The sequence below is a fragment of the Sturnus vulgaris genome, chromosome 10 (genome assembly GCF_052056855.1).
Source record: "Sturnus vulgaris isolate bStuVul1 chromosome 10, bStuVul1.hap1, whole genome shotgun sequence".
NCBI classification, from domain to species: domain Eukaryota; kingdom Metazoa; phylum Chordata; class Aves; order Passeriformes; family Sturnidae; genus Sturnus; species Sturnus vulgaris.
In genome coordinates this window covers 3,930,365-3,953,220 of record NC_142252.1, presented here as the reverse complement: position 1 = coordinate 3,953,220, position 22,856 = coordinate 3,930,365, and the positions used below count along the sequence as shown (strand labels likewise).

The following is a 22,856-nucleotide window of genomic DNA, read 5'->3' as shown; positions in this document are numbered from 1 at the left end:
GGCCCCTCCGCCGCGGCCGCGGCGCCGACGTGGAGGCTGGCGGGGCGGCCTGGCCCGAGGCGGCCTCGCATCCTCCTCAAGGCACCGACGTGTCGGTACTGCCTGGAAAGTCGGTGCTAACTTCCCGCCGGCCGGGCCGGGCAGGGCGAAGTCCGGCAAGGGAGGGCAACGGGCGGCCGGAGGTGGGGAAAAGTCTGGCCCCGCGGCGCGGCCTCGGACGGCGGTGGCATGGCTGTGCCGGCCGGCAGCAGCTGCCGCGTCTCGCCGGCGTGTGGGGCCGGGCCGGTGGGGAGGCCGGGCCCCGCGGCTGCATAGGGAGGGGGCGGCCGGGCCGAGGCGCGGAGTGGTTCCCGTCCTCGGTGGGAGAGGGTTAGCGGCGCGGGCCGAGGCGGCTCCGCGCTGTTCCTGGCGGTCTTAGGGTTTGATTCCGATAGGAGCCAAAGCGGCCGGCGGTGACCGTTCGTCCAGTGTTGGTCAGCCCGAGGAGGCCGGCGGCGGGCAGCCCAGGCTGTCCCGGGCCGCGGGGCCGAGCGCTCCACTCCTGCCGTGGCTATAGAAGGACGAGCACCCTGGTCACCGCCGGCGGAGGGAGGTGCCACCGCCGGGTCCAGAGCTGGCCGTGCCCTCCGCGCTACCGGCAGCGTTCCGGCGGCTGCGGAACCGCGCTCGAGGCTGTCACTGGGCCCGGCGAGAGCGCCTGTTCCCCGCTCGCCTGATGCGGCCGCCCCCGGCCTGCAACCCACAGGGCCGCGGCGGGTTGGGGCTGCCGGAGCTAGGGCTGCAGCTGCCCCGTGGCACTGGCCGCGCCCCGGCCCCGTCCCCGCACAGTCCTGGTGCGCTGGGCGCGCCCCCGCCGCCCCCTCCCGCTCGGCCCCGCCGGGGGCGCGGTGACAGCGGGGCCCGCCGGGCCCTTTAAGGGCGCCGCCCCGCCCCGCCGCCCCGCCCCCGGTGCCGCCAGTGCTGAGGTGGCGCTGGCTGCGCCGCCCGCCCGGCCGGGCCCGCGGGGCCTGGCGGCTCCCCCGCCCCTCGGCCGGGCACCGCGGGGCCAAGCGGAGGGGCGACCCCGCGCCGCTGCCCCGGGGGTCACGGTGGCGATGCGGGCTGGGTGGGCTCCGGGCGCAGATAGCCCCGCGCGGGAGGCTCCCCGCGGTCCATGCCCCGCCGGGGAAGCCCTCTCCCAGCCCCGCTGAGAGGCACTGTGTCTGCCTGCCCCACCGGGCCGGCCAGCAGGACGCGGCCGGGTGCACGTCCTCGGTGGCGGGGCCGCCACAGGGCTCCTCCTGTCCGGGGCCAGACGTGGTGGCGGGGCCGGCGCTAGTGGAAGAGTAAACATGGGGGATGGGTCAGGGCTGCCCGCGGCCAGGGCTGCGGTCGTGTTGCACTCTGTGATGCACTGAGTCGGGAATCGCTGCGAAGAGAGACTGCATTCTGCCACACAGCAGCTGTCTGTCAGCGTGATTCCCCCAAAACTAGGGGGCCTGGGCCTCCAACCTCTGAGGGAGCCCGTCGGTTTTCAGAAAGCAAGTATTTTCATCAGTGTCCACTCATCAACCAAGAGATTGCCGTGTCCTGTGGGAAAGCTTTACACAGAACGGTTCCTACCGCAGCCAGCCCAGCCCTGTTGCTGTGTGTGGTTCTCACTGCATGGGATTAACAAAGTGATAATGGTTTTATTAAATATGCTTTTAAATAACATGTAACTGACATTTCCGTCTACAAGAACTGATTGTATTGGCAGTGTAACTCATGACTTTGCTTTTATTTCTCTTCATACCAATGCTGCCCCTGTGATTATGTCTGGCCCTTGCTGGAGGTTATTTTTATGATGATTTCACTCTCTTTATTGAAGTGTGCTCTAGACTTCTGTAACTTCTTTTGGTGCACAAGGCCAGCACTACAGGCAGTGTATCAACCAGGCAGTTTGAAACCTGTTGACCCAGTCAGCTACATGCTGGCATGACGTAGCTGTAACCTTAGTTTGAAAACCTAAGTGGGAAGCCAAGGAGGTGTAAGATCCAAATGTACTGCTTAAACTGCTGGTTTTGATGTTGCATTTAAAATACCATTCTAATGGTTGCCTCTAATTTTGGCCAGAGATGAATCCCTGAGGCCTACAAAATACCAGTTGCTGGAGATGAGGAGTATTTGTTCTTAGCTTCTTGTATGGGTGACGAAGCAGAAATTCATATGGATAAACACTGCCCTTTGATTTTGCATTGAATGTCTGGCTGCTCTCTGAGGTGGAGGCTGCAAGGAAGATCTCTGCAGCTGGTGTGTACACACTGAAACCAGCAGCTGTGCCTTGAGGTTGTGTTTTTCAAGTAGGTGCTATATTGGGTGTTGTTCACTGGTTTCTTATCCTCATCCTCCTCCTCTAAGGAGGAAAACACATGTGAGATCAGCCAGATGGTGTTTTCTGGAGAAATTAGAGTTCCAAGCACATCTGTGCCTTTAGCAAGGCTCTGACCAGAGCTTGACAGCTGTTTGTGATGTCTAGGATGCCTCCTCCTCCTGCCCTCATTTGGAGCTTGCCATGAGGTGGTGGCACCCTTGTTAGTGACCCAACAGGCTGGAGGAGCTGCCATGGAGTCTGCAGGCCTTGCTGAGATAGTCTGGAACAGGTGCCATGGCAGTAATTTGCTTTCCTTGGAATCTGCAGCAGCTTGAGCAGTGCAGGCATGTGTCATGGACACATAACCAGTCTTAGGCTGTGGCGTAACCCTGGACAGCAAGGAGATTTCTCCAAGATCAGGTTACTAGCCACCCTTTCTGTACACAGCAAATGCCTTGCAGAGATCTGCATTGCTGCAGCAGCTGCACTTCAGCAGCATGACTGGCTGTCCCAGTACCTGCTGCCTCATTCCAGGATTAATTGCAGCATTAGCTCTATTGCTCTGACAGCACAGTTCGTGCTGCCTTCTGTCTGTTAAAGGCGTGTTGAAGTAGGGGAAGACAATGGCCTTGGCTGAGGTGCAGATCAGGTCTGTATGACTATTGCATCACTGCTCTCCCTGTTCTTCTCTCCTTTCCTTCTGCCACCATCAGCCTCCCTTACTGCATTACAGCTCTAGTATAATGTGAGACACCCCCTCAGCAACTCTGCGTTTTTAGGAGTGACACTGGGTTTGGGAGCCTTTTCTAACATATTGGAAGGTCAGAGATGCCAGCTGTCACTTTCCTGAAAAGCAGTCAAGCTTGCTGTACAGAAGGTGGTCCAATCAGCACTGCAGGGTGTGTGTGGGAGAGAGGCCTCTTGTCCCATGAGCAGGCAGAGGCACTGGGTTTTAGGAGAGCTCTGCAGAAGCTCACAGAACAGCTCTGGGGGTCTCTGAGTACGACTGACAGTGCGTGTACTGTACTGGCTTTTACATTTTCACTTGTATTCCTAAGCACTTTTTCAGTAAATCTGCAGATCCAGATCCAGCAGATGGAAATCCCTTCCCAGCAGTGTGTTTTTCTTCCTGGGTCTGCCTTGTGTACACGTTTAAAATAGTCCCTGTAAACCAGTGTAAATTTTCTTCTTCCAACTTTCAGATTTAGGCCTGGAGACAGAATTTAGTGCCTGGTGCATGATCTTTTGCAATAAAAACTGCAGAGCTGGATTGCCCAGCAGCTGAGTGTAGAGAGCCCTGAGTGTTTGCCTTAGTTTGTGAGGATATCTGTGTTGATTCACCCAAGCTCCACTGAACTACATTCCTAACTTGTGACTGATGGCAATGTTGTTGGCAGATTTTCAGGTTGTTATTCTTTTCTGACTAGAGAAGGTCTTGCTTGCAACCCTGAAATTTCATGTCTTGAACATCTGTTATTAATTGAGTATATTTTTGCGTGATACTGGATGGCTACTCTTGTAGCCAGTGTGATGAAAGAGTAACTACTCCAGACTTCCTGCTGTGAAGTTTGAGTAGATCCTGGTGCTGCCTGCAGAGCTAGTAAAGCATGACAGGTGTCATGTGTGGGGAGATGCAACTGGGTATGAGAGTGTTTTGGATAAGGTGCAACTTGGAAAGGTACAGGCTCTGTTGGAAGTTGCAGTTACAGGGATGTCATGGTTTTCTGTTGTCTTGGACCTAATTTTTTTTTTTTTTTCTTTCTAAAGCAAAAGCTGGCAGGCTGACAAACAGGCAGCTTACAGGACGGACTCTCTGGCTACTGACCATTTAGCTGGTAAGTTCTTATCTTGGGAGAGCCAAAGATCTTGCTCTTCCTGAGCTTGCCAGTCAGAGTGACTTTCTGAGTGTCTCCCCAAGTCAGTCACCTAAATAAATTTCTCATGAAGAGGCAGCTTCCTGGGTCCTTATCTCTAGGGGTACACGATGGTTTTGGCCTGGCTATCCAGACATTCACATACTCATGTAAAAATTGCACACCATTATTAATTAATGGATTAATGAAACTGTACTTTAGATTAATTAGGGTATGCTTTAAAAAATTGTTGTGTCCCCCTTTCTAGTGGCCTTCTTAGGTTCCACATCCTCTGCTTTCTTAGGGAGCAGTTCTGGTTTTGGTGACCACTGTGTAGGGAGGAAATATGCCCTCTAAATTCCTGTCTGTTTAAACAAGGAAATGGGGCAGCTGATGGGCCCTGTGGGTGCTTTTCAAGAGAATGACTGGAAGAGTGCTCAGTAACATATACTTTGTCTTCCCGGACTAGCTTTTACATCCTGAGTGCTATTGGTAATACTGTTGCCACTTCATCTCTTGCAGTGGCATACCCGGATTGTGTGTGGGTGGGAAGTCGACAATGAGCTCTGTGGCAGTTTTGACCCAGGAGAGCTTTGCTGAACACCGCAGCGGCCTGGCTCAGCAGCAAGTGAAAGGTGAGTTCCTGTGATGTGCTTTTAGATCCAGACTGCACAGACCTCTTACTCAAGCTCACTCCATGTGTCTGATTCCCCAAAAGTGAGCATTTTTCTTTCCTAAATTAGTGTTTTGGTAGACTCTAGCTTTCCACCCCCAGCAGCACAGTGGTGGTGCTGCACAATGCAGGGCTGTGAGGAGATGGGCCTGAACACTTCAGAGAGTTCTGGCTGGCAGTGCTGGGATGGGGCACTGAGCTACACGAGAGCCCCACGATCAATGTGCTGGACTATCATTTCCACCCTTTTCTCAGCCAAGTGCTGGGGGTGGTCAGTAACATATGAACTGACTCAGAGGTGGGTTTTGGCATCCATTCCCAGCCATGAACTGCCCCATTTGATACGGCCCAGTGCACAAGTGAGTCCCACATAGTGTACAGGCATACAGGCTTTCCCTAGACTTTGCCCTAATAGTCCTTCTCTGCCTATTTCCTGGGCTTATGTTTGTCTTATCCCTTTCTGACCAGCACTATTGCTCCTTTCACTTCTTCCTGCTCTGCTCATTTTCCCCTAATTGACCCCCCGTTGACAAAATTGGCAATAAGGTGCTGCTTGCTGCCACCATTCACTTGTGTGTTCACTCCCTGCACCCCCTGTGCCAGCTCAGACAAGGCTGGTGGTTTGTGGCATCCACTGCAGTCTGTGCAATGCTGATGTCAGTCATGCTCCAGACTTGGCAGCCCCATAGGCATAGTTGTAATAGGATTAATAGCAGGGCACAAGCCATTTGCTCTCCCTTGTTAGTGGTGCCTAATTACAATTGCACTGCCTGTGAACAGGGGCATTTCTTCAGGGAAAGTGACTCATTTGCCCTATTTGCTTTACTCCAGTTACAGCTTTAAACTCTGAAGAAGAGAATGATCCTCCAACCTACAAGGAAGCCTTCCCTCCACTCCCTGAGAAAGCACCATGTTTGGAAGCTGCCCAGGAACCTGCTGGTCCCTGGAGCAAAATTCGACCAATAAAGGCTTCTGTCATCACTCAGGTTGGTGGGAGTGGATGTCTTATCTCCTGTCTTTCCCCCATTTCCAGAAGTAGGTAAGTAGGTGAAGTGAAGCATTCCCTGGAGTATGAAATCCTTGGTATGTCAGTCTCTTTGTGTTTTACCCTGCTATTGCAGCTGAGAGCTAGGATTGCTCTGGAGGGGAGGGGTGTGTTGGAAAACTGTCCAGAAGTAGCTCTGCATCCCTGTTCCACTAATAGCTGAAGCAGACCTGAAGGGAGGATTGCATCATTCCTGTAGTGTGTGCTAATCCCCCTTTAGGAAGAGTCCTGGTGTGGGGCAGACTGGCTGCTGCAGTGCTCCTGCACTTCCCTGGGCACAGCTGTTTGATGTGCTGCACAAACCTGGCTGGTCAGCTTGCCACTAAAGTCCTGTATGGCCATGAAAGAGAGAGGAACTGTCAGGCAAAAGCACACTGACAGCTTGCTGTGCTCTTTTGTGTGTCTGTGGCTGTGCAGGTGTTTCATGTGCCGCTGGAGGAGAGGAAATACAAGGACATGAATCAGTTTGGAGAAGGCGAGCAGGCCAAGATCTGCCTTGACATCATGCAGAAGACAGGAGCTCACCTGGAGCTGTCTCTGGCAAAGGACCAGGGCCTTTCCATCATGGTCTCTGGCAAGCTGGAAGCAGTCATGAAGGCTCGGAAGGAAATTGTTGCTCGACTGCAGACTCAGGTGAGAGCAGCTAACTGTTTCTCACTTGATCATTGTTCTTGCCCAAGACTCCTGAATGCTTTGAGACCCTTGGGTGTGTGTGCTTTTAAGCCAAAGAGGTGTTATTAGATGACTAATTCAGCTTTGCCATATATTTTCAAAGCATACAATTGGCAATCTGGAATGGAAATGAATCTTAAAATAGGGTTCAAAGCTAATTACAGGCCATGGTGTTGCATGAAGGGTGGAGTCTTCAATCTGTGACTTTGTGCTGAGATGCTGGTGCTGGCAGGGTACAGGCCCCTCACACAAATTCATAGTGTGTGAGAATGGAATGGTGCTTTCTCCAAAGTCCTTCAGAGAAGTATGTGAAGGGATGGGAGAAAGAAAAGTAGTGTAGAGGGAGTTCTGCCAAATGCTGGAAGCTTCAGGTCGGGGTTCTGAGTTGTGTAACTTGAGCCCCATTGGTAGGTAATTGAAGACTTCTTGTTTCAGTTGCTTCTCATTTCAGTCCTCTGCATTTTGATTTCTTACCTTCAGGTTCTTGAGTTCATTATCAAAATGGTATTTCTCGTTAAGATCCATCACAGCCAGCTGTCATGGTGTGTCTTAAAGTGCCATGTCCAAGGTAGTTAATGCAGTAGTTAATACCATGTCTGCTCAGTTCTGTGCAGCCTGTGTGTCATACCCTGCCAGAGGGACCAAAAAGGGACAAACACTACCTAATGTGCATCTGGAAAAATAGTTTAGGTTGTACTACCACAGATCCATGCCCCACTGTCCTCAAATATCCCTCCTGCTTGGCCCCAGGTCTGAAAGGTGTGTCTGCATTGCAGCTTCTCCTAAGCTTGGCTGTATGTGGACAGGAAGTTGAAGAGTCACACCAAATGATCTGTTTTTGATTTATTTCTTTTTCCATTGTAGCTTGAATTGTAAGTGCCTAGGTAGTTAGTAGTTACATATTCACTGGGATCAGGAGCATAGTAAGCTATGCTAACCTAAGCTGTCAGGCCAGTAAAAACTCTTCGAGAAGGGAAGAAGTCAGAAATCCCTGTTACAAGCCAGCGCTTTAATGTTAGATTGAGAAAAGTTGTGGAGACTCCTCTTTCAAGAGGAGCCATCTAGAAGCAGTCCCTGAAGCAGCATGTGCTGCTTTGAAGACACCTTAGCACTCAGTAATGGTAAGCATAGTTGAGCTCTCTGCCTGCTGGTATAAGTTTCTGGTGTTGAATTTCAGTTTCCTAGTAGTCAGACTGTGTCTTCTCCTCTGTAGCCTTGGCAGCAGATATCAGAGTTCAGATAAACTCTACCCCAGAGCCATCGTCCCAGTTGCTCTCTGGTGCTGAGAGACTGATACAGTGGAACATAGACATCTCCTCATCTGTGACTGAAGGCCTTTGCTTATTCAGAGTACTGCTCCTGAGAAAACAGAAGGCTTTATAGGGAATAGTGGGGTTTAGACTCCTGGAATATAGGCACCTTAGACCAACTCTTCTGGCATAGTATCAGTCTTGTGCTAGATGGATGTGCTGGAAGGATTGTGTTTACTCCTCAGTTGTAGCACTAAGCAGCATCTGAAAAGCTTTCCCTGTACAGGCAAGGGCTCTCATAGAAGCTTGGCCTTTGTATTGCAGGCTTCAGCGACAGTTGCCATCCCCAAGGAGCACCACCGTTTTGTGATTGGAAAGAATGGTGAGAAGCTGCAGGACCTGGAGCTCAAAACTGCAACCAAGATCCAGATCCCCCGCCCAGATGACCCCAGCAACCAGATCAAGATCACTGGCACTAAGGAAGGGATTGAAAAGGCCCGACACGAGATCCTGCTTATCTCTGCTGAGCAGGTACTTCAGTCCTGTGATCTCTGCTATGTCATTGTCTGAACGGCCATTTTGGTTCTCTATGGTGTATCAGATGTTTGTAGCCACTCTGGCTGCAGCTAATGGTAACGCTGTTAGTGTGAGCAGAGATGTGTGCCATTCCACTGGCTGAGCACTACTTCCAGGTTCTGCACCTTCTGGTTCTCCCTTTTGTCCATGTCTAAAGTCAGATAAGCACTTTCCATATTTTGAAGTGAACCACATTAGATGCCAGCTGAGATAAGACAGGAGATTAGAGGTGAACATCATAAATAATTGGGAGCAGCAGTATTTGTAGATGGAAAGGGATGGAGCCTGCAAACTGGAAAGGGTGCTTGGGCGAGAGTGTCAAGCAAGACAGTGCTGGGAATTGACCTGCATGTGGCAGAGATGGTAATATCACCAGCAGTTTCCACTGAGGACTGTTGTGGATTCTTGCAGGATAAGCGTGCTGTGGAGCGGCTGGACGTGGAGAAAGTGTACCATCCCTTCATTGCTGGCCCTTACAACAAGCTGGTGAGTGAGCTCATGCAGGAGACAGGGACACGCATCAACATTCCTCCACCCAGCGTTAACAAGACAGAGATAGTCTTCACAGGGGAAAAGGAACAGCTGGCCCAGGCTGTGGCTCGTGTTAAGAAGATCTATGAAGAGAAGGTATGGATGGTCCCTAGAGCTTCCCATCTTCCCCTACCTGCTCAGAGCCTCTCTTCCCTTCTTGTTCTACTTTTGTGCATCCCTCAGTTGCATACTCCTCTTGTCAGCTCTTGCTCAGCAGCCCTTGCAGTACATGGACACGGGTCTTACCATTTCCTTGCTCAGCAGAGTGGGGCTTGGGGTGATTCTGCCAGGGATGTGACAGATCTCCTCCTTTTTTGTCTAATGGAAATTAGCAGACCACAAACAGCTCTCAGGGTGCGTGTTTTCACAAGTGCTGCAAAGGAAGGAGGGAAGTGTGGAGGCTACAGTGTGGCCAACTGACAGTATCAAAATTGTTACATGAGTTGAAGTTGCTGAAAAGTAAATTTCACTTCAGTTTATTTTCCATTGCTCATGTCACTGTGAATATCCTTGTTGTGGGTTGTTGGTCTGTTTTTCCTCATCTGAAATTTGTACCAGTCTGAGTTTCAACACAGGTAATCAGCTTATAGCGTGGTGTTGCATTACAGCACTGCCTGGGGACAGCTGGGCATTGTGCAAGGGCAGGGGTGTGTATATGATCTCTTCCATGTAGTGTCCCAGGGAGCTTAAACAGAATTTTTGTACTTCACCTGTAAATTTTTGAGAATAGGCCTTTCTGTAGGCAGGTCCCAAAGATGATAGGGTACTGCAGAAACTCCTGTGCTCACCTTTGCTCTCATCTTTCCTGGGTGCTGAGCTTCACTGCATCTTGTGTCTCTTCCTTTCACTTTTATCGTTCCCTGCTCCCTTGTGATTGATGCTCCAGTGCCTCTGCTCCTACAGAAAAAGAAGACTACTACCATCGCTGTGGAGGTGAAGAAGTCCCAGCACAAGTATGTCATCGGCCCCAAGGGTAATTCCCTGCAGGAGATCTTGGAGAAAACTGGAGTCTCTGTCGAGATCCCACCCACTGACAGTAGCTCGGAGACGGTGATACTGCGAGGCGAGCCTGAAAAGCTTGGGCAAGCATTGACTGAAGTCTATGCAAAGGTATTGACTGGATGGGCCAGGCCTCCTTTGAAAGCCCCACAAATACATCCCTGGGCACTGACAGGTGGAGGGGGGTGGTCTCTGTCAGGGTGTTAGAGATGCAGCTTAGAACTCAATAACGAGGGTGCATCATGGGAATTGGAAGTGAATTTTTGTGAAGGCCTCTTGCAGTCTGTCCATCTAACAGCTTCTCTGTCTCTCAGGCCAACAGTTTTACCGTCTCCTCGGTCTCAGCCCCCTCTTGGCTTCATCGTTTCATCATTGGAAAGAAAGGACAAAACCTGGCCAAAATAACTCAGCAGATGCCAAAGGTATGGATGAACTATTATCTTAGCACAAGTTGAAGTAGGCTTAATCCAGTTCACTCTCTATAGAGAGAAAAATGTATTCTAGCATGGATAAAACCAGGAAGAAAATGATACAGATCTTGTAATATTCGGGGGAGCTACCAAATTCTCCTGTCTTGAACACTTCCCATCCTATGTTGCTTTCAAGCATTGAGTCCTTCAAAGGAAGCTTTGTGTGTTAGTATTTGGAGAATTGATGTAGCAGGAAACCTGAGCTCAATGTAGCAGGAAATGCTGAGCTCAATAAGGCTTCTCCCTTTTGAGTTAGATGGTATCTGGAGAAAGGCTTGGTGAGGAACTTCTCTAAAGCCCTTGCAGATTCCAAGACAGCACCAAAACCTTATGACACTGATATGGCCAAAATTCTAGGTTGCCTACTTCTGAAATCATGTAGGGATTGATGGTGCAAGCCTGACTGACAGCGTTGAACCTGGCTTGTGTCTTAGAAAATTCTTACTGGTTTCCTTGCCTTGTGTCTCAAGGTTCACATCGAATTCACTGAAGGAGAAGACAAAATCACTTTGGAAGGACCTACAGAAGATGTGAATGTGGCTCAGGAACAGATTGAAGTCATGGTCAAGGATCTGGTAAGTTTGTGGTACTAGTTCTGGTATATAAGAAGAAAGTGGGGAAAGGTGGGGCAACAGAGATGAAGTGTAGCTCACATTTGTGGGTATCTTCACAGGCTTAACAGAACTTGCAGAAGGCAAGTTGTGTAGCAGGTGAACAAAAACCTTGGTTATGCTTTTCTTAAAAAATCACAAGCACATCTTTAGTCTTTTGATGCAGAGAAGGAGAGATTCTCTTTCAGGTACAGCTGGAGAGGCATTTTAAGTGCTTTTCAATGTTTCACAAGCATGGTGCTCTCAGCTCAAAGCAGAGGAGTGTTCTGCTCTGCTCACTGGCAGGAGGAGTGCTTGTAGCTGGCAGCTGGAGTCAGTGCCTGCACTGGCAGTGGGCACAGGCAGCAGCAGAGAGGCCCTGCCCTGCCTAGCCCTGTACAATTCTTTGTAGATCAACCGGATGGATTATGCAGAAATCAATGTTGACCACAAATTCCACCGACACCTCATTGGCAAGAACGGAGCTAACAGTAAGTGGGGTGCCTTTCTTACCCTTCTGTGCTCAGACTCTCTGTGATTAGTCCATCAGATCGTTGCTCTCCAGCTCAACCAGGGTGCTGCCTCCATTCCATTGCCTCTGCCCTTCTGGAGTGAAGTTGGCACAAGAGGATAAATGGGCAGTGGGGCTTTGGGATGGCTTTAATGTCTTGGAAAGTTGAGCAGATAACTTTGCTATGTCTTGGCAGAATTTTTGTGTTTTGGGGAGGTTGGAGAGTTGTCTTTTTTTTTTTTTTTTCCAAGCATGTGAATTTAATTTTAGAACTCAGTTGGGGGAGTAAAAATCTGCATAGTGAGTTTCTCTCCAAAAAAGAATTTGGGATTAGAAATTAATGAGTATCTTCTAGTCTAAATATGGTGCTGTCTGGTTAAGAAACAGATGCCCCACTCTGACAAGTGAACTATTGCTTCTAGATGCCTAGTATTTAATTATACAGCTTCCAGGGCAGCTCAGATCTTGCTGAGCCCCAGGGTGAAGAGGCACTTTCCCCTGATTCAGCTCCACCCCTCTGGCCTTTCCTCAGAGGGTGATGTACTTCTTAAACAGTCTCTAGTCAAGGTATCTTTGCTTCCAAACCTTGCCCTAGCAGAGTGTGTCACCACAGCCCTTGCCTTGCAGTTAACAGGATTAAGGACCTCTACAAGGTGTCTGTGCGCATTCCCCCGGACAATGAGAAGAGCAACCTGATCAGAATTGAAGGAGACCCACAGGGGGTCCAACAGGCCAAGAAAGAGCTGCTGGAACTCGCTTCCCGTATGGTTAGTGGGATGTGGTGCCCTGGAGGCCACAGGGTTTGAGTTCTTGTGTTCCCTAGTAACCTTCTGGTAGAGGTGTGTGCCCCTTGCCCGCTGAGCACTTGGATATCCTGACAAGTGCAAGTTCCTCTATTCCCTTGGAGATCCCCTCCTCTGTCAACCTAGAGTGAATTATATCTGGAGGAAAAACATTGATGACAAGTAAGCTGGCAGGCAGCAAACTGGTAATTACAATTATGTGGCTCTCCTGCTGAACACTCCATGTAAATTCTGTTCTCCACAGGAAAATGAACGCACCAAGGACCTAATCATTGAGCAGAAATTCCACCGGACCATCATTGGGCAGAAGGGCGAGCGGATCCGGGAAATCCGGGAGAAATTCCCAGAGGTAAGGCCTTCTAGGAGATGAGGGCTTCAGAGGGCATATTTCCTACATTGGTAACAGACACATGGCCAGTAAAGTCATAAATGTAGTGTCTGTGAGTATGAGAAATATCTAACTGATCTGTGTCTGCTCTTACATCTAATACGTGTGAGAAGATGGTTCTTCTGGCCAGACACAGCTGACATGGTTACCTGCTTCCAAATGGGAAAGGAGATGTGCAGGATCCCCCCAACCTTTGCACATGTCTGACATGACAATTCTTGTATTTGTTTGAGTTGACCCTAAGTGACTGTTTCCTGCAGGTTATCATCAACTTCCCAGACCCTGCACACAAGAGTGACATTGTCCAACTCAGGGGTCCCAAAAACGAGGTGGAGAAGTGCACCAAGTACATGCAAAAGATGGTGGCAGACCTGGTAAGGGAGGCTTCTATCTGATGTTCTCTCTTCCCTGTCTGGATAACCCTGGAATAGAGCAGAGCTGTAGTGGCTTGGCTAGGGCTGACACACCTCAAGATGAGGGAATTGTGGACATAGTTCTGTGTGTTTGGGGGCAGGCAAGTAATACCTGTTATTGAAGGGCTATAGGAGAGGGTTCATGCCTGTGCTTATTCTTGGAAGTGTCCCATATGGAGAATTCCTTGGGTCTAAGCCTGTTGTCAGAAGCTTGTTTATCAAGTTCCTGGGATGGTGCCTCACTTGCCAGGATGGTGTAATCTTCAATTCTCCCTTCCTTTGTCTCTTAGGTTGAAAACAGCTTTTCTATTTCTGTTCCCATCTTCAAACAATTCCACAAGAACATCATAGGGAAAGGAGGTGCCAACATCAAGAAGGTGAGATATCTGTCCTGTCTTCACTGCTCATTATGGTGACTGCCTGCAGCAAAATCTAATTCACTGGCCTCTCCTGCTCATTGATAATGTAAAATAAAACCTCCAAAGCCTTTTTTTTCTGACATGGGACACCTCTCAAATTATTTTGCTGGGATTTTTTTTTTTTTTTGTGGCAGATCCGTGAAGAAAGCAACACCAAAATAGATCTCCCAGCTGAGAACAGCAATTCAGAGACAATTGTTATCACAGGCAAAAGAGCAAACTGTGAGGCTGCTCGCCATAGAATTTTGGCTATCCAAAAGGAACTGGTAAGTGAAACAACTGGCCTGTGGCAGGTTAGGGACTTGAAAACATAAATATAGGAGTTACAGGACATTTAAATATAGAAGTGCTTGTAGTGGGGTGCAGCAGGGGTGAGACACATATGGATGTCAGTCTGTTCTTGACTCTTCAGCTGAAGTTTGTGGCTGCTCGTATGTTAGGAGTGGCCAGTCCCAATTCCCTCTGGTCATGCATTTCTCACACAGCTCTGCAAAGCTCCTGGCAATGTAGGAGTTAGAGGTCAAGCAAAGTCTGTGCAAAAACATTGCTATAGCTTGACTAACACCCCATACTGTCCTGCCTAGGCCAACATCACAGAGGTGGAGGTCTCGATTCCTTCCAAACTCCACAATTCCCTCATTGGCGCCAAAGGCCGCTTCATCCGCTCCATCATGGAGGAATGTGGTGGAGTCCACATCCACTTCCCCACAGAGGGCTCTGGCAGTGACACTGTGACCATCAGGGGCCCAGCCCAGGATGTGGAGAAAGCCAAGAAACAGCTGCTGCATCTGGCAGAGGAGAAGGTGAGCCTTGCCTTACAGGGGAAGAAGCAGATTGGTTTGATTAGCTGTTTCTTTTTGGAGGTTGAAGTGGTTCCCTCTGTCTGCATGGAAGCCTTTGGCATCAACTGAACAAATCCTCTTTTGAGGGATTTGAGTACAGTTTGGATGATTAAAAGAAAACTTTACTTCTATTCTTGTGACAATGAGTTCTCTCATGGGTAGAACTGTCTGTAATGCATCTCTGGCCACACTGATGATATACTCAGAGTTAAGGCTCCCTGCTTCTGTGGTTTGAATCTTTTTGGGTATCAGCACTTCTCTGAAACAGTATACTCTATAGGTCTTCACTTCTTTCTTGATCTTTGCATCTCAGCTCCAGTTCTTCCATTTCACTGCATATATTCAGAGTTGAGAGCTTTTGACTACAAGACCTTGCTCTGAGTTGTGACTGACTGGTCATTTTAATAGCAAGCTTTCTAGGGTCAGCATGTGAACATGTTCTCCTTGGGAATTGGTTGGTTGCCTCTGGGAGCCTGGCTTGCAGCTGTTGGTTAGCAAATTATTTCATTGCCTTTTGTATCTGTCAGATCCTCCTAGGGAAGTCTGCTCATATTCTCATTGGTCATGCTGAGTGTACAGTTAGGTTTTTGGCCCTGAGAACATTTTTGGGTAGTGTTTTTAATCTAAGACATTGTATACCTTTTTTACTTTCAACTGTGCACTGCATTTACCTTGCCTTTGCAGCACTCTGTATGTGGGTGCAGATAACATATCTAAATGCTGACTGTTGGTGCTGATGGACATTTTCTATATATTAACATGTTCCATGGGTCTCTGTCTCCTTTCAGCAAACAAAGAGTTATACTGTGGACCTCCGTGCAAAGCCAGAGTACCACAAATTCCTTATTGGCAAGGGTGGTGGCAACATCCGTAAGGTGCGAGACAACACAGGGGCCCGCATCATCTTCCCCACCTCTGAGGACAAAGATCAGGAACTGATTACTATCATGGGAACAGAGGAAGCTGTCAAAGAGGCACAGAAGGAGCTGGAGGCCCTCATCAAGAACTTGGTATGAACTTTTTCTGCTTTCTTGTCTCCCACTGTGGCAAAGTGTAATGAGTCAGCATGAAGGGCCTGCTTGTCTTAAACCATTTTTTGCTTTTTGTGGGAGCTCAGGAAGATTCTTCCTTACCTTGGAGTGAGGTTGTAAGCTGACTGCTGTTGAGTGTAGCCAGCTCATGCCTATCACCAGGACGGGTGGGGTTGACTGGCTGTTGTGTGTTGGCAGGATAACGTGGTTGAAGACTCCATGGTGGTTGACCCCAAGCACCACCGCCACTTTGTCATCCGTCGAGGACAAGTTCTCCGTGAGATTGCAGATGAATATGGTGGTGTGATGGTCAGCTTCCCGCGCTCTGGCACCCAGAGCGATAAAGTCACCCTCAAGGGAGCCAAGGATTGTGTGGAGGCAGCCAAGAAACGCATCCAGGAGATCATTGAGGATCTGGTATGTTGTAGAAAAACTGTTTCTTCTGTACTCTGTTCCTTCAGCAGTGTCTTACTTGAACCTGCTGTATGACCAAGCTTTATGTGAACAAGTCCCCTGATAGTTCTTAGATTTGAACCTTTGCTGTCAACGTACAGAGTCTGCAGACTTTAGATCCTGGCCTGGGGGTAGCAGCTGGCTCCAAAATGGCAATGCTGTATGAATGAATTTCCTCCTCTGACAATCTTCTTGGTTTTGAGGGGTGGAAGTAGGAGACCACTCCTTGATATACATCTAGACCTTAAAAGATTGGAGCCTTCTTGCACCTCTCCATGTCTGGCCTTTGGCAGTGGTTGCTTTCAGGGGTTTTCTGCACTGTTAGTATTGGCATTTGGAAGCAGTCAAGTGTCAGACCTGTTCTCTTCTATCCTTATTTTTTTCCATTTCTTCTAATGCTTCCTCCTCTTCAGGGTATTATAGAGTTTGAGCTTTGTTCTCTGAAGCCTTTAATGTCCTGAGTTAAAGGCAACCTTCTTTAAATCCTCTGCTCTTGTCAGAGAGGAACGATTCTAGGAAATGTTCAGTTCTTTCCCTGCCAGCCATTATCTTTTCTGACTCCTCTCCGTGTCTATTTTGGATTTCACCATGCACAAGCATCATGTTTTCTGGTGTGAAAGAGGCTGCATTGCAATAGAGCAACTCTGCTTTCCCACAGGAAGCTCAAGTGACAATCGAATGCACCATTCCACAAAAGTTCCACCGCTCCATTATGGGCCCCAAAGGATCCCGGATCCAGCAGATCACCCGGGACTACGGCGTCCAGATCAAATTCCCTGACAGGGAGGAAAACCCAGGTATACCTGTGGATGCATGTTTGGATGGTAGTTGGGATGATCAAATAAATATAGTGTAGCCTACATGCTATACCAGTGAGCATGTTCTACTTAAAATTTATGGAGAGAACTGATCCCTGGTGCTCCTGCAGTGTACTTGAATCTGTGCTTAGCATGAACCTTGTCCTCTTAGGAAGGGGACGGTTTCAGGAGGTCAAACTGCAGACCTGGGTATTGTGAACATGTCACTGCAGAGTACAGAGAGGACAAGGACTTACCCTGACAAAAAAGGCTCTTTGGGCTTAGTGAGGTCTCTCTGAGCTCTCACTGGTGGCTGAGCCTTAGGATCTGGAGGAGGAAGATGATGAGCAAGGAGGGGGCTCTGTGCATTGAACACGAAGCTTTCCATGTTTTCAGCCCCTGTTGTGGAGCCAGCTGTGCAGGAGAATGGTGAGGAAGGTGGGGAAGGCAAGGAAGGGAAGGACACAGATCCCAGCTCTCCGAAGAAGTGCGATATCATCATCATCTCTGGCCGCAGGGAGAAGTGTGAGGCAGCAAAGGAGGCGCTGCAGGTGTGTGGCTCTCTCAGCCCCTTACTCTGTTAAGGTGGTGATGCTTGGATTTAATTTTTGGTGGTGGGAGTAGAAACTACTCAGTCCAGGTGCAATGGAAGTGGTCAGTGATGCTGGCTGTAGAGGGAGTCTGCACTGCTCAACGGAAGCCCCTCTGCTCTGTGACTTAGCCTGGCAGCTCGAACCATAGTGCCTGACTTTGTAATTAGTAGTACTTGTAAGCAACCCCAACAGCCCTAAAAGCATGGCATGATTGTTTTATGGAGCACAGCTGGGAAGAGGAGGAGCTGGTTGAGACTGAGTCATTCCAGGTTCAGCAGACCTTGCCATGCTTCTGTAGTGATGTTTTTCAAGTATCTGCTAGACTGAAGCCAAGGATATGAAAACAAACCTGTCCCACAGGTGGGGTTTCAGATGGCTTGTTTCAAAAACGTGCAACAGGTCATTTTGGTGTTCTCAGCTGTCCTCTCTTTCTGTCAAATTTGTATCCTGACTACAAGGGAATGTACTTCTGTTCAGCAACATGTTCTTTTGGGCAAGTATATGGCAAGCTAGAAGACAGGAGAAGTTCTTCCATTGGTAATCTGTGTTCCATCCCTTGCAGGCTCTGGTTCCTGTCACCATTGAGGTGGAAGTTCCCTTTGATCTTCACCGTTACATCATCGGCCAGAAAGGAAGTGGGATCCGCAAAATGATGGATGAGTTTGAAGTAAGTTGTTGCCCTTCTTCTGTCTCCTCTGTCCTGGAGAATCTGTAAGTGACCACGTTGGGGGTTTGGACACTTACAACATACTCTGGTCTCCTGTGGAATCCAAGGTTCCATAATAGGAAAATGATCCCTGTATGTTTTGGACCGTGGATCCAGGGCTTGGTAGGTTTTGTGCTGAAGCTGTACGATCAGTATTGATGTTGTGAGTGTTGCATGACTTGTTTGGTGTCTGCAGGGATTCCTCATCAGTGTGAGAGTTGTTTTCCTCCTGGGCCCTGGGAAACAGCTCTGCTGTGCCTACCAATTCAGGAGAATTCTCCAGAGCCTCTGGGGCTGATGCAGGTTGACTGCAGTCAGTGTTGTTGAACATATATTTGTTTCCTGGCCTCTCTAGGCCAGCGCAGGGGCTGAAGAATTAGAGTTCTATTCAAAAATCATCTAGAAATGGTCCCAGGCAACTGACTCTAGTTGGCCCAGCTTGACCTTCCAGAGGTCTTTTACAACCTCAGCCATTCTGTGGTTTTTAGGCTGCCTGGGTGGGAGCTGGTCTTGGTGTCAGGGGAGACCAGGGAGCTGCCAGCTTGCAGTCCGAGGCATCACAAGTGATACAAATGAGCAGGGATACAAAATAATAGTTGCTGTTTGTTACTCAGGTGAACATCCAGGTGCCTGCTCCTGAGCTGCAGTCAGATATCATCACAATCACTGGGCTGGCTACCAACCTGGATCGTGCCAAGCTCGGGCTCCTGGACAGAGTGAAGGAGCTGCAAGCTGAACAGGAAGATCGGGTAAGGCTTGTGCCTGTCCTTCCTTCCAGACAAACATGGCTTCAGCCTCTGGGTGCAGACTCCTGGAACACCTCATCTTTTAGGGGCACCCTTAGCTGCTCTGTGGGTGTGGAATGGTCATAAATGGGTTACTCAAAGGCAGCTCATTTACCGTGACCTCACAGGAGAGTTTGGGAATGCAGCTTTGGACTGCCCACATCTGTCTCACACCTTCACATACTTTTGAGACACTGGTGGATGGGAATCTCCCTGTGCTGCCAGTTTCTCTACCTATCCTCTCTGAATCCTTATCACAGCTCTAAATAATAGGTTAGGGATGATTTAGGTGGTTGTTTGCTGTTTGCAGTTTCCCCCTGAACTTGGCAAAAGCACAAGGCTCCAGTGGATGGATGGCTTGGGTGCTCGAGCATGGCTCTGCAAAATCTGTTCCATGGATCTCAGAAGCCAGAAGGAAATGTTGTGACTTTAGTGGACATGACTGAAACAGCCGTGGTGTGTTCCCTGTTCTCACTCTGCTTCTCCTGTTGCAGGCCTTGCGAAGCTTCAAACTGACAGTCACTGTAGATCCCAAGTATCACCCTAAAATCATTGGGCGGAAGGGAGCAGTGATCACCCAGATACGCACAGAGCATGAGGTCAACATCCAGTTCCCTGACAAGGATGATGAAAGCCAGGTGAGAGATCAGACAAGAGTACAAGGATGGCTAGTGGTTGTGTCTGAGCATCTTCTCGAGAGCTCTGAACTCTGTCTACTGCCTTTGGATAACGTGGATGGTAAAGGTCATTAGCAGGGAGAAAGCTTGCTTATAATCTTGGTCTCTCACACATCTCTGTGCCCCAGGCCCAAGACCAGATCACCATTACTGGCTATGAGAAGAATGCTGAGGCTGCCCGGGATGCCATCATGAAGATTGTTGGTGAGCTGGAGCAGATGGTTTCTGAGGATGTGACCCTGGACCATCGTGTTCACGCACGCATCATTGGTGCACGTGGAAAAGCCATCCGCAAAATCATGGATGAGTTCAAGGTGAGCAGTGGGGCAATGGCACACGGGTCAGGCTGGGCTGGGCAGCCACGCTGTCCTGTGTAAAGAGCTCAGTGCTGAATGAGGCTCACATCTTGTGGTTTTTGTGTCTTGTGCCTGTTCAGCATCTTCAGCTAGAACAGACATGAAAGAAAAGGCAGTGCTGCCCTGCCCACCTTCAATTCCACCAGGATATGAGCAGCATCCCTGGCCCAGGGTACCCTGCTATGCCCAGGGTACCTGGGCTATCTGGGCACCATAGCTAGACACCAGCTGAAGCATCCCCACACCACCTCAGCTATGAGTCATGTTTTCTCTGGAACTCAGGCAGAAATGGAACCGGGGAATGCTTCCTTGGTGCTCTGGACTAGCCCTGCAAGAAGCACTGAGTTCTGTCCCTCTCTGGAGCCCTTTTGCTGGGTTTCTTGCAGACAGGGTCCCAGCTGATCTTGAGAGAGAGGAGGAGGTGTGGTATATCAGCTGCTCTGATTACTGGAAGTAGGCAGCCAGGCCTCTTGCTGGGAGGCTTTGTGAGGAGGCTGTCTCCAGACCCCCCAGCTACTTGAGCTTAACTAGGGAATTCCTCTAGGCCACCGTGGATCTCCTTGACTTTGGGAATCATGGCATATTCTCAGGGCTGTGGATGTGGCAAAGTCAGCTGACTCTGGGAAGGTCAGGGACCTCTGCCCTTTTAGCATATGGCATCAGCAGCAGGCTTTACTGCAGGGACAGCAGGGAATGTGAGTACTGAGGGATGGGATTTTGGAGACTGGCATTTTGACTAGGCTCAGTTATTGAAACAAACTGGTTCCCAAATGAGCAGCCTTTGGGTTTGGTCCTGTCTTGTTTAGATTTCTGGCACCCATCTGGAAGGCAGGGTGTGAGAGAACACAGTGCTTGTGCATAGGGTGCACTAGGCCAGCTCTCTAAAGCAATTGTCAGCCAGGATTATTCTGTGGCAAACACAGAAAGCTCGTTGTGCTTTGTGGTGGTGGCTCAGTGGTAGAAATGCTTGCAGCAGTGTGAGGGCACTGTCTGGAAATGCAGCCCCTCTGCTGCAGGAGCTGCCCAGAAAACAGTGAGCTTCTGGGAGTGAGAGCAGCAGGGGCTGCTGGAAATTGGGTCCTTACTGCAGACTGCTCTGCTTTCCTCCACAGGAAAATGGGCAAGCTTTGGGGCCGCTGTGTATGTACCTGTTCACCCCTCAGTGTCTGAGCTGTGGAGGTCTGAAACAGACTTGTGGCTGTGAACAGACAGTAATTAGGGCATCAGTGACAGTGATCTGTGATTCCATTCCAGGGGTCATGGGGAGCCTCTGGCATTTCAGATGTGCAGGTATAATTCTTGTGCTGTTATTGTGTTACAGGTGGATATTCGCTTTCCCCAGAGTGGAGCTCCTGACCCCAACTGTGTGACTGTGACAGGACTCCCTGAGAACGTGGAAGAAGCTATTGATCACATCCTGAACTTGGAGGAGGAATATGTAAGTGTTCAGCAAATCTGTGATGGGGCTTAGCAAGAGCTTCCCCTGCCACAGAGCTGGATGTCTGAGCTGTGTCCATGTGGTGTTTTCTTCCACTGCATCGGAGAAATTGAGCCCTGTGCAGCCTCCACCGCAGCTGTCCCTCAAACCAGCTGGATTTATCCCCTCTGTCCAGGAGAGGACAATGAATGAGAATGCTGGGACACCCCAGGATGTGCATGTTCTTGCCTTGTAGCAGCTTGCACCAGTTAAAAGTCTGCACTCAGGCTAGTGCTGACACATCATTTTTGGTCATTGTAGAACAGGCTGGTGAGCTTGAACAGTTTGCAGTGTGGTGAGATGGAGGAGGTGGGCATTTTATTTCAGTTTGAGGAGCTGTCCAGATCCCCCCCTCATTGGTTGTGTTACTGCAGCTTGCAGATGTGGTGGACAACGAGGCAATGCAGGTGTACATGAAGCCCTCCTCACATGAAGAGTCCAAGGCCCCATCCAAGGGCTTTGTGGTGAGAGATGCCCCTTGGGCCACTGTCAACAACGAGAAGGTGAGTGCTGTGCTGCAGGTGGGGGGCACAGGGTGTGGGGACACTTCTCTCTATGCTGGGGACACAGAGCACTCTCTCGGTGACAGAGAAAGCAGCTTTTTGCTGCTCTTTGTGGCTTGAGCACATGTCTTGTCCACTCTGGCTGTACCACTGTGGAGCTGTTGGGGAATGGGGGATCCTTAGCAGAAAGTGTTCTGTCAGGTTGTATTATTTTTAGGGGTAGGGGTAGGGGTAGGGATAGGGCCTAGGGATTGAGACTCTTGCTGCAGCACAGAACTGGCTCAGTGTTTGCAGCTCTGAGTTGAGACAAGTGGCAGCTCATCCTCAGCTGTCCCAGTGCTGCTCCAGTGTCCCAGTTACTGAGCTGGGACCCCTGGAGCCCTTTGCACTTATCTGCACCCTCCTCAATGTCACCTCGGGTCCTGGGGCCACAATGATCTTTTTTTGTCTCTTCCCCATTTCCTCTCCTCCTGGGATATCAACGATGCTGCTTAGCTCAGGGCCTCACCGTGTAAGTTTGCAGCAGGGCAGGAGCTTAACTTGTTCCCTTTTTGTTTGCTCTAGGCCCCTGATATGAGCAGTTCTGAAGACTTCCCCAGCTTTGGGGCTCAAGTGGCCCCCAAGACTCTTCCCTGGGGACCCAAACGATAATGACCTGGAAGCAGAAACTCCTCCAGCCCGCTGACCTGACACTAACCTGCCACAAATACTTCCTGTCTGAAATCTGACCCAGCGGCTGGAGCACAAATCAATTGTCCCAAGAGGTCTCCTAATGGTGTCTGGAGTGCTAGACCCTATCCTGCTCCCCTCAGCTATCACCGTGTCTAGGACCCACCCTCCTCTCTTGATGGATATTCTTTCCTCCTTTGGAACAAGACTTCCACTCAGATTCAAACACTAAATGTGTGTGTTTTTGTTAGAAACTTCATAATTGACTCCAAGTGGCTAAGATTTGCAGCTTCCCAAGCGCTAGCAGAGCAATCTGCTCTCTTGAGCATGTCTGACTAGGCATTCTCGCCTTCATTAGGAGACCTCCTTTACTGTGGCTAGGAATCTACTTCCTGTCTCATGACCTCAGGAAATAAATTTCCTTGACTTTCTAAAGCCAAAA

At 49.6% G+C, this 22,856-nt stretch overlaps 1 protein-coding gene across 2 annotated transcripts in view; it reads left to right on the top strand.

Annotated features, from left to right (window-relative positions):
- The window catches only part of HDLBP (high density lipoprotein binding protein), a 36,832-nt gene extending 13,976 nt beyond the window's left edge, over positions 1-22,856 (top strand). For both annotated transcript variants that reach the window (XM_014870371.2, XM_014870373.2), the window contains exons 2-28: positions 4,100-4,167; positions 4,708-4,820; positions 5,690-5,844; positions 6,321-6,536; positions 8,150-8,356; positions 8,813-9,028; positions 9,836-10,042; positions 10,246-10,353; positions 10,872-10,976; positions 11,404-11,482; positions 12,130-12,269; positions 12,550-12,654; positions 12,954-13,067; positions 13,397-13,483; positions 13,660-13,791; positions 14,110-14,328; positions 15,156-15,377; positions 15,597-15,815; positions 16,510-16,648; positions 17,045-17,199; positions 17,804-17,908; positions 18,562-18,696; positions 19,227-19,370; positions 19,538-19,723; positions 21,087-21,203; positions 21,617-21,745; positions 22,310-22,856. In XM_014870371.2, coding sequence (XP_014725857.1) covers positions 4,745-4,820; positions 5,690-5,844; positions 6,321-6,536; positions 8,150-8,356; positions 8,813-9,028; positions 9,836-10,042; positions 10,246-10,353; positions 10,872-10,976; positions 11,404-11,482; positions 12,130-12,269; positions 12,550-12,654; positions 12,954-13,067; positions 13,397-13,483; positions 13,660-13,791; positions 14,110-14,328; positions 15,156-15,377; positions 15,597-15,815; positions 16,510-16,648; positions 17,045-17,199; positions 17,804-17,908; positions 18,562-18,696; positions 19,227-19,370; positions 19,538-19,723; positions 21,087-21,203; positions 21,617-21,745; positions 22,310-22,396 — 3,804 coding nt within the window. In that variant the 5' untranslated portion in view covers positions 4,100-4,167; positions 4,708-4,744 and the 3' untranslated portion in view covers positions 22,397-22,856. The remainder of the gene's footprint in view (positions 1-4,099; positions 4,168-4,707; positions 4,821-5,689; positions 5,845-6,320; positions 6,537-8,149; positions 8,357-8,812; positions 9,029-9,835; positions 10,043-10,245; positions 10,354-10,871; positions 10,977-11,403; positions 11,483-12,129; positions 12,270-12,549; positions 12,655-12,953; positions 13,068-13,396; positions 13,484-13,659; positions 13,792-14,109; positions 14,329-15,155; positions 15,378-15,596; positions 15,816-16,509; positions 16,649-17,044; positions 17,200-17,803; positions 17,909-18,561; positions 18,697-19,226; positions 19,371-19,537; positions 19,724-21,086; positions 21,204-21,616; positions 21,746-22,309) is intronic.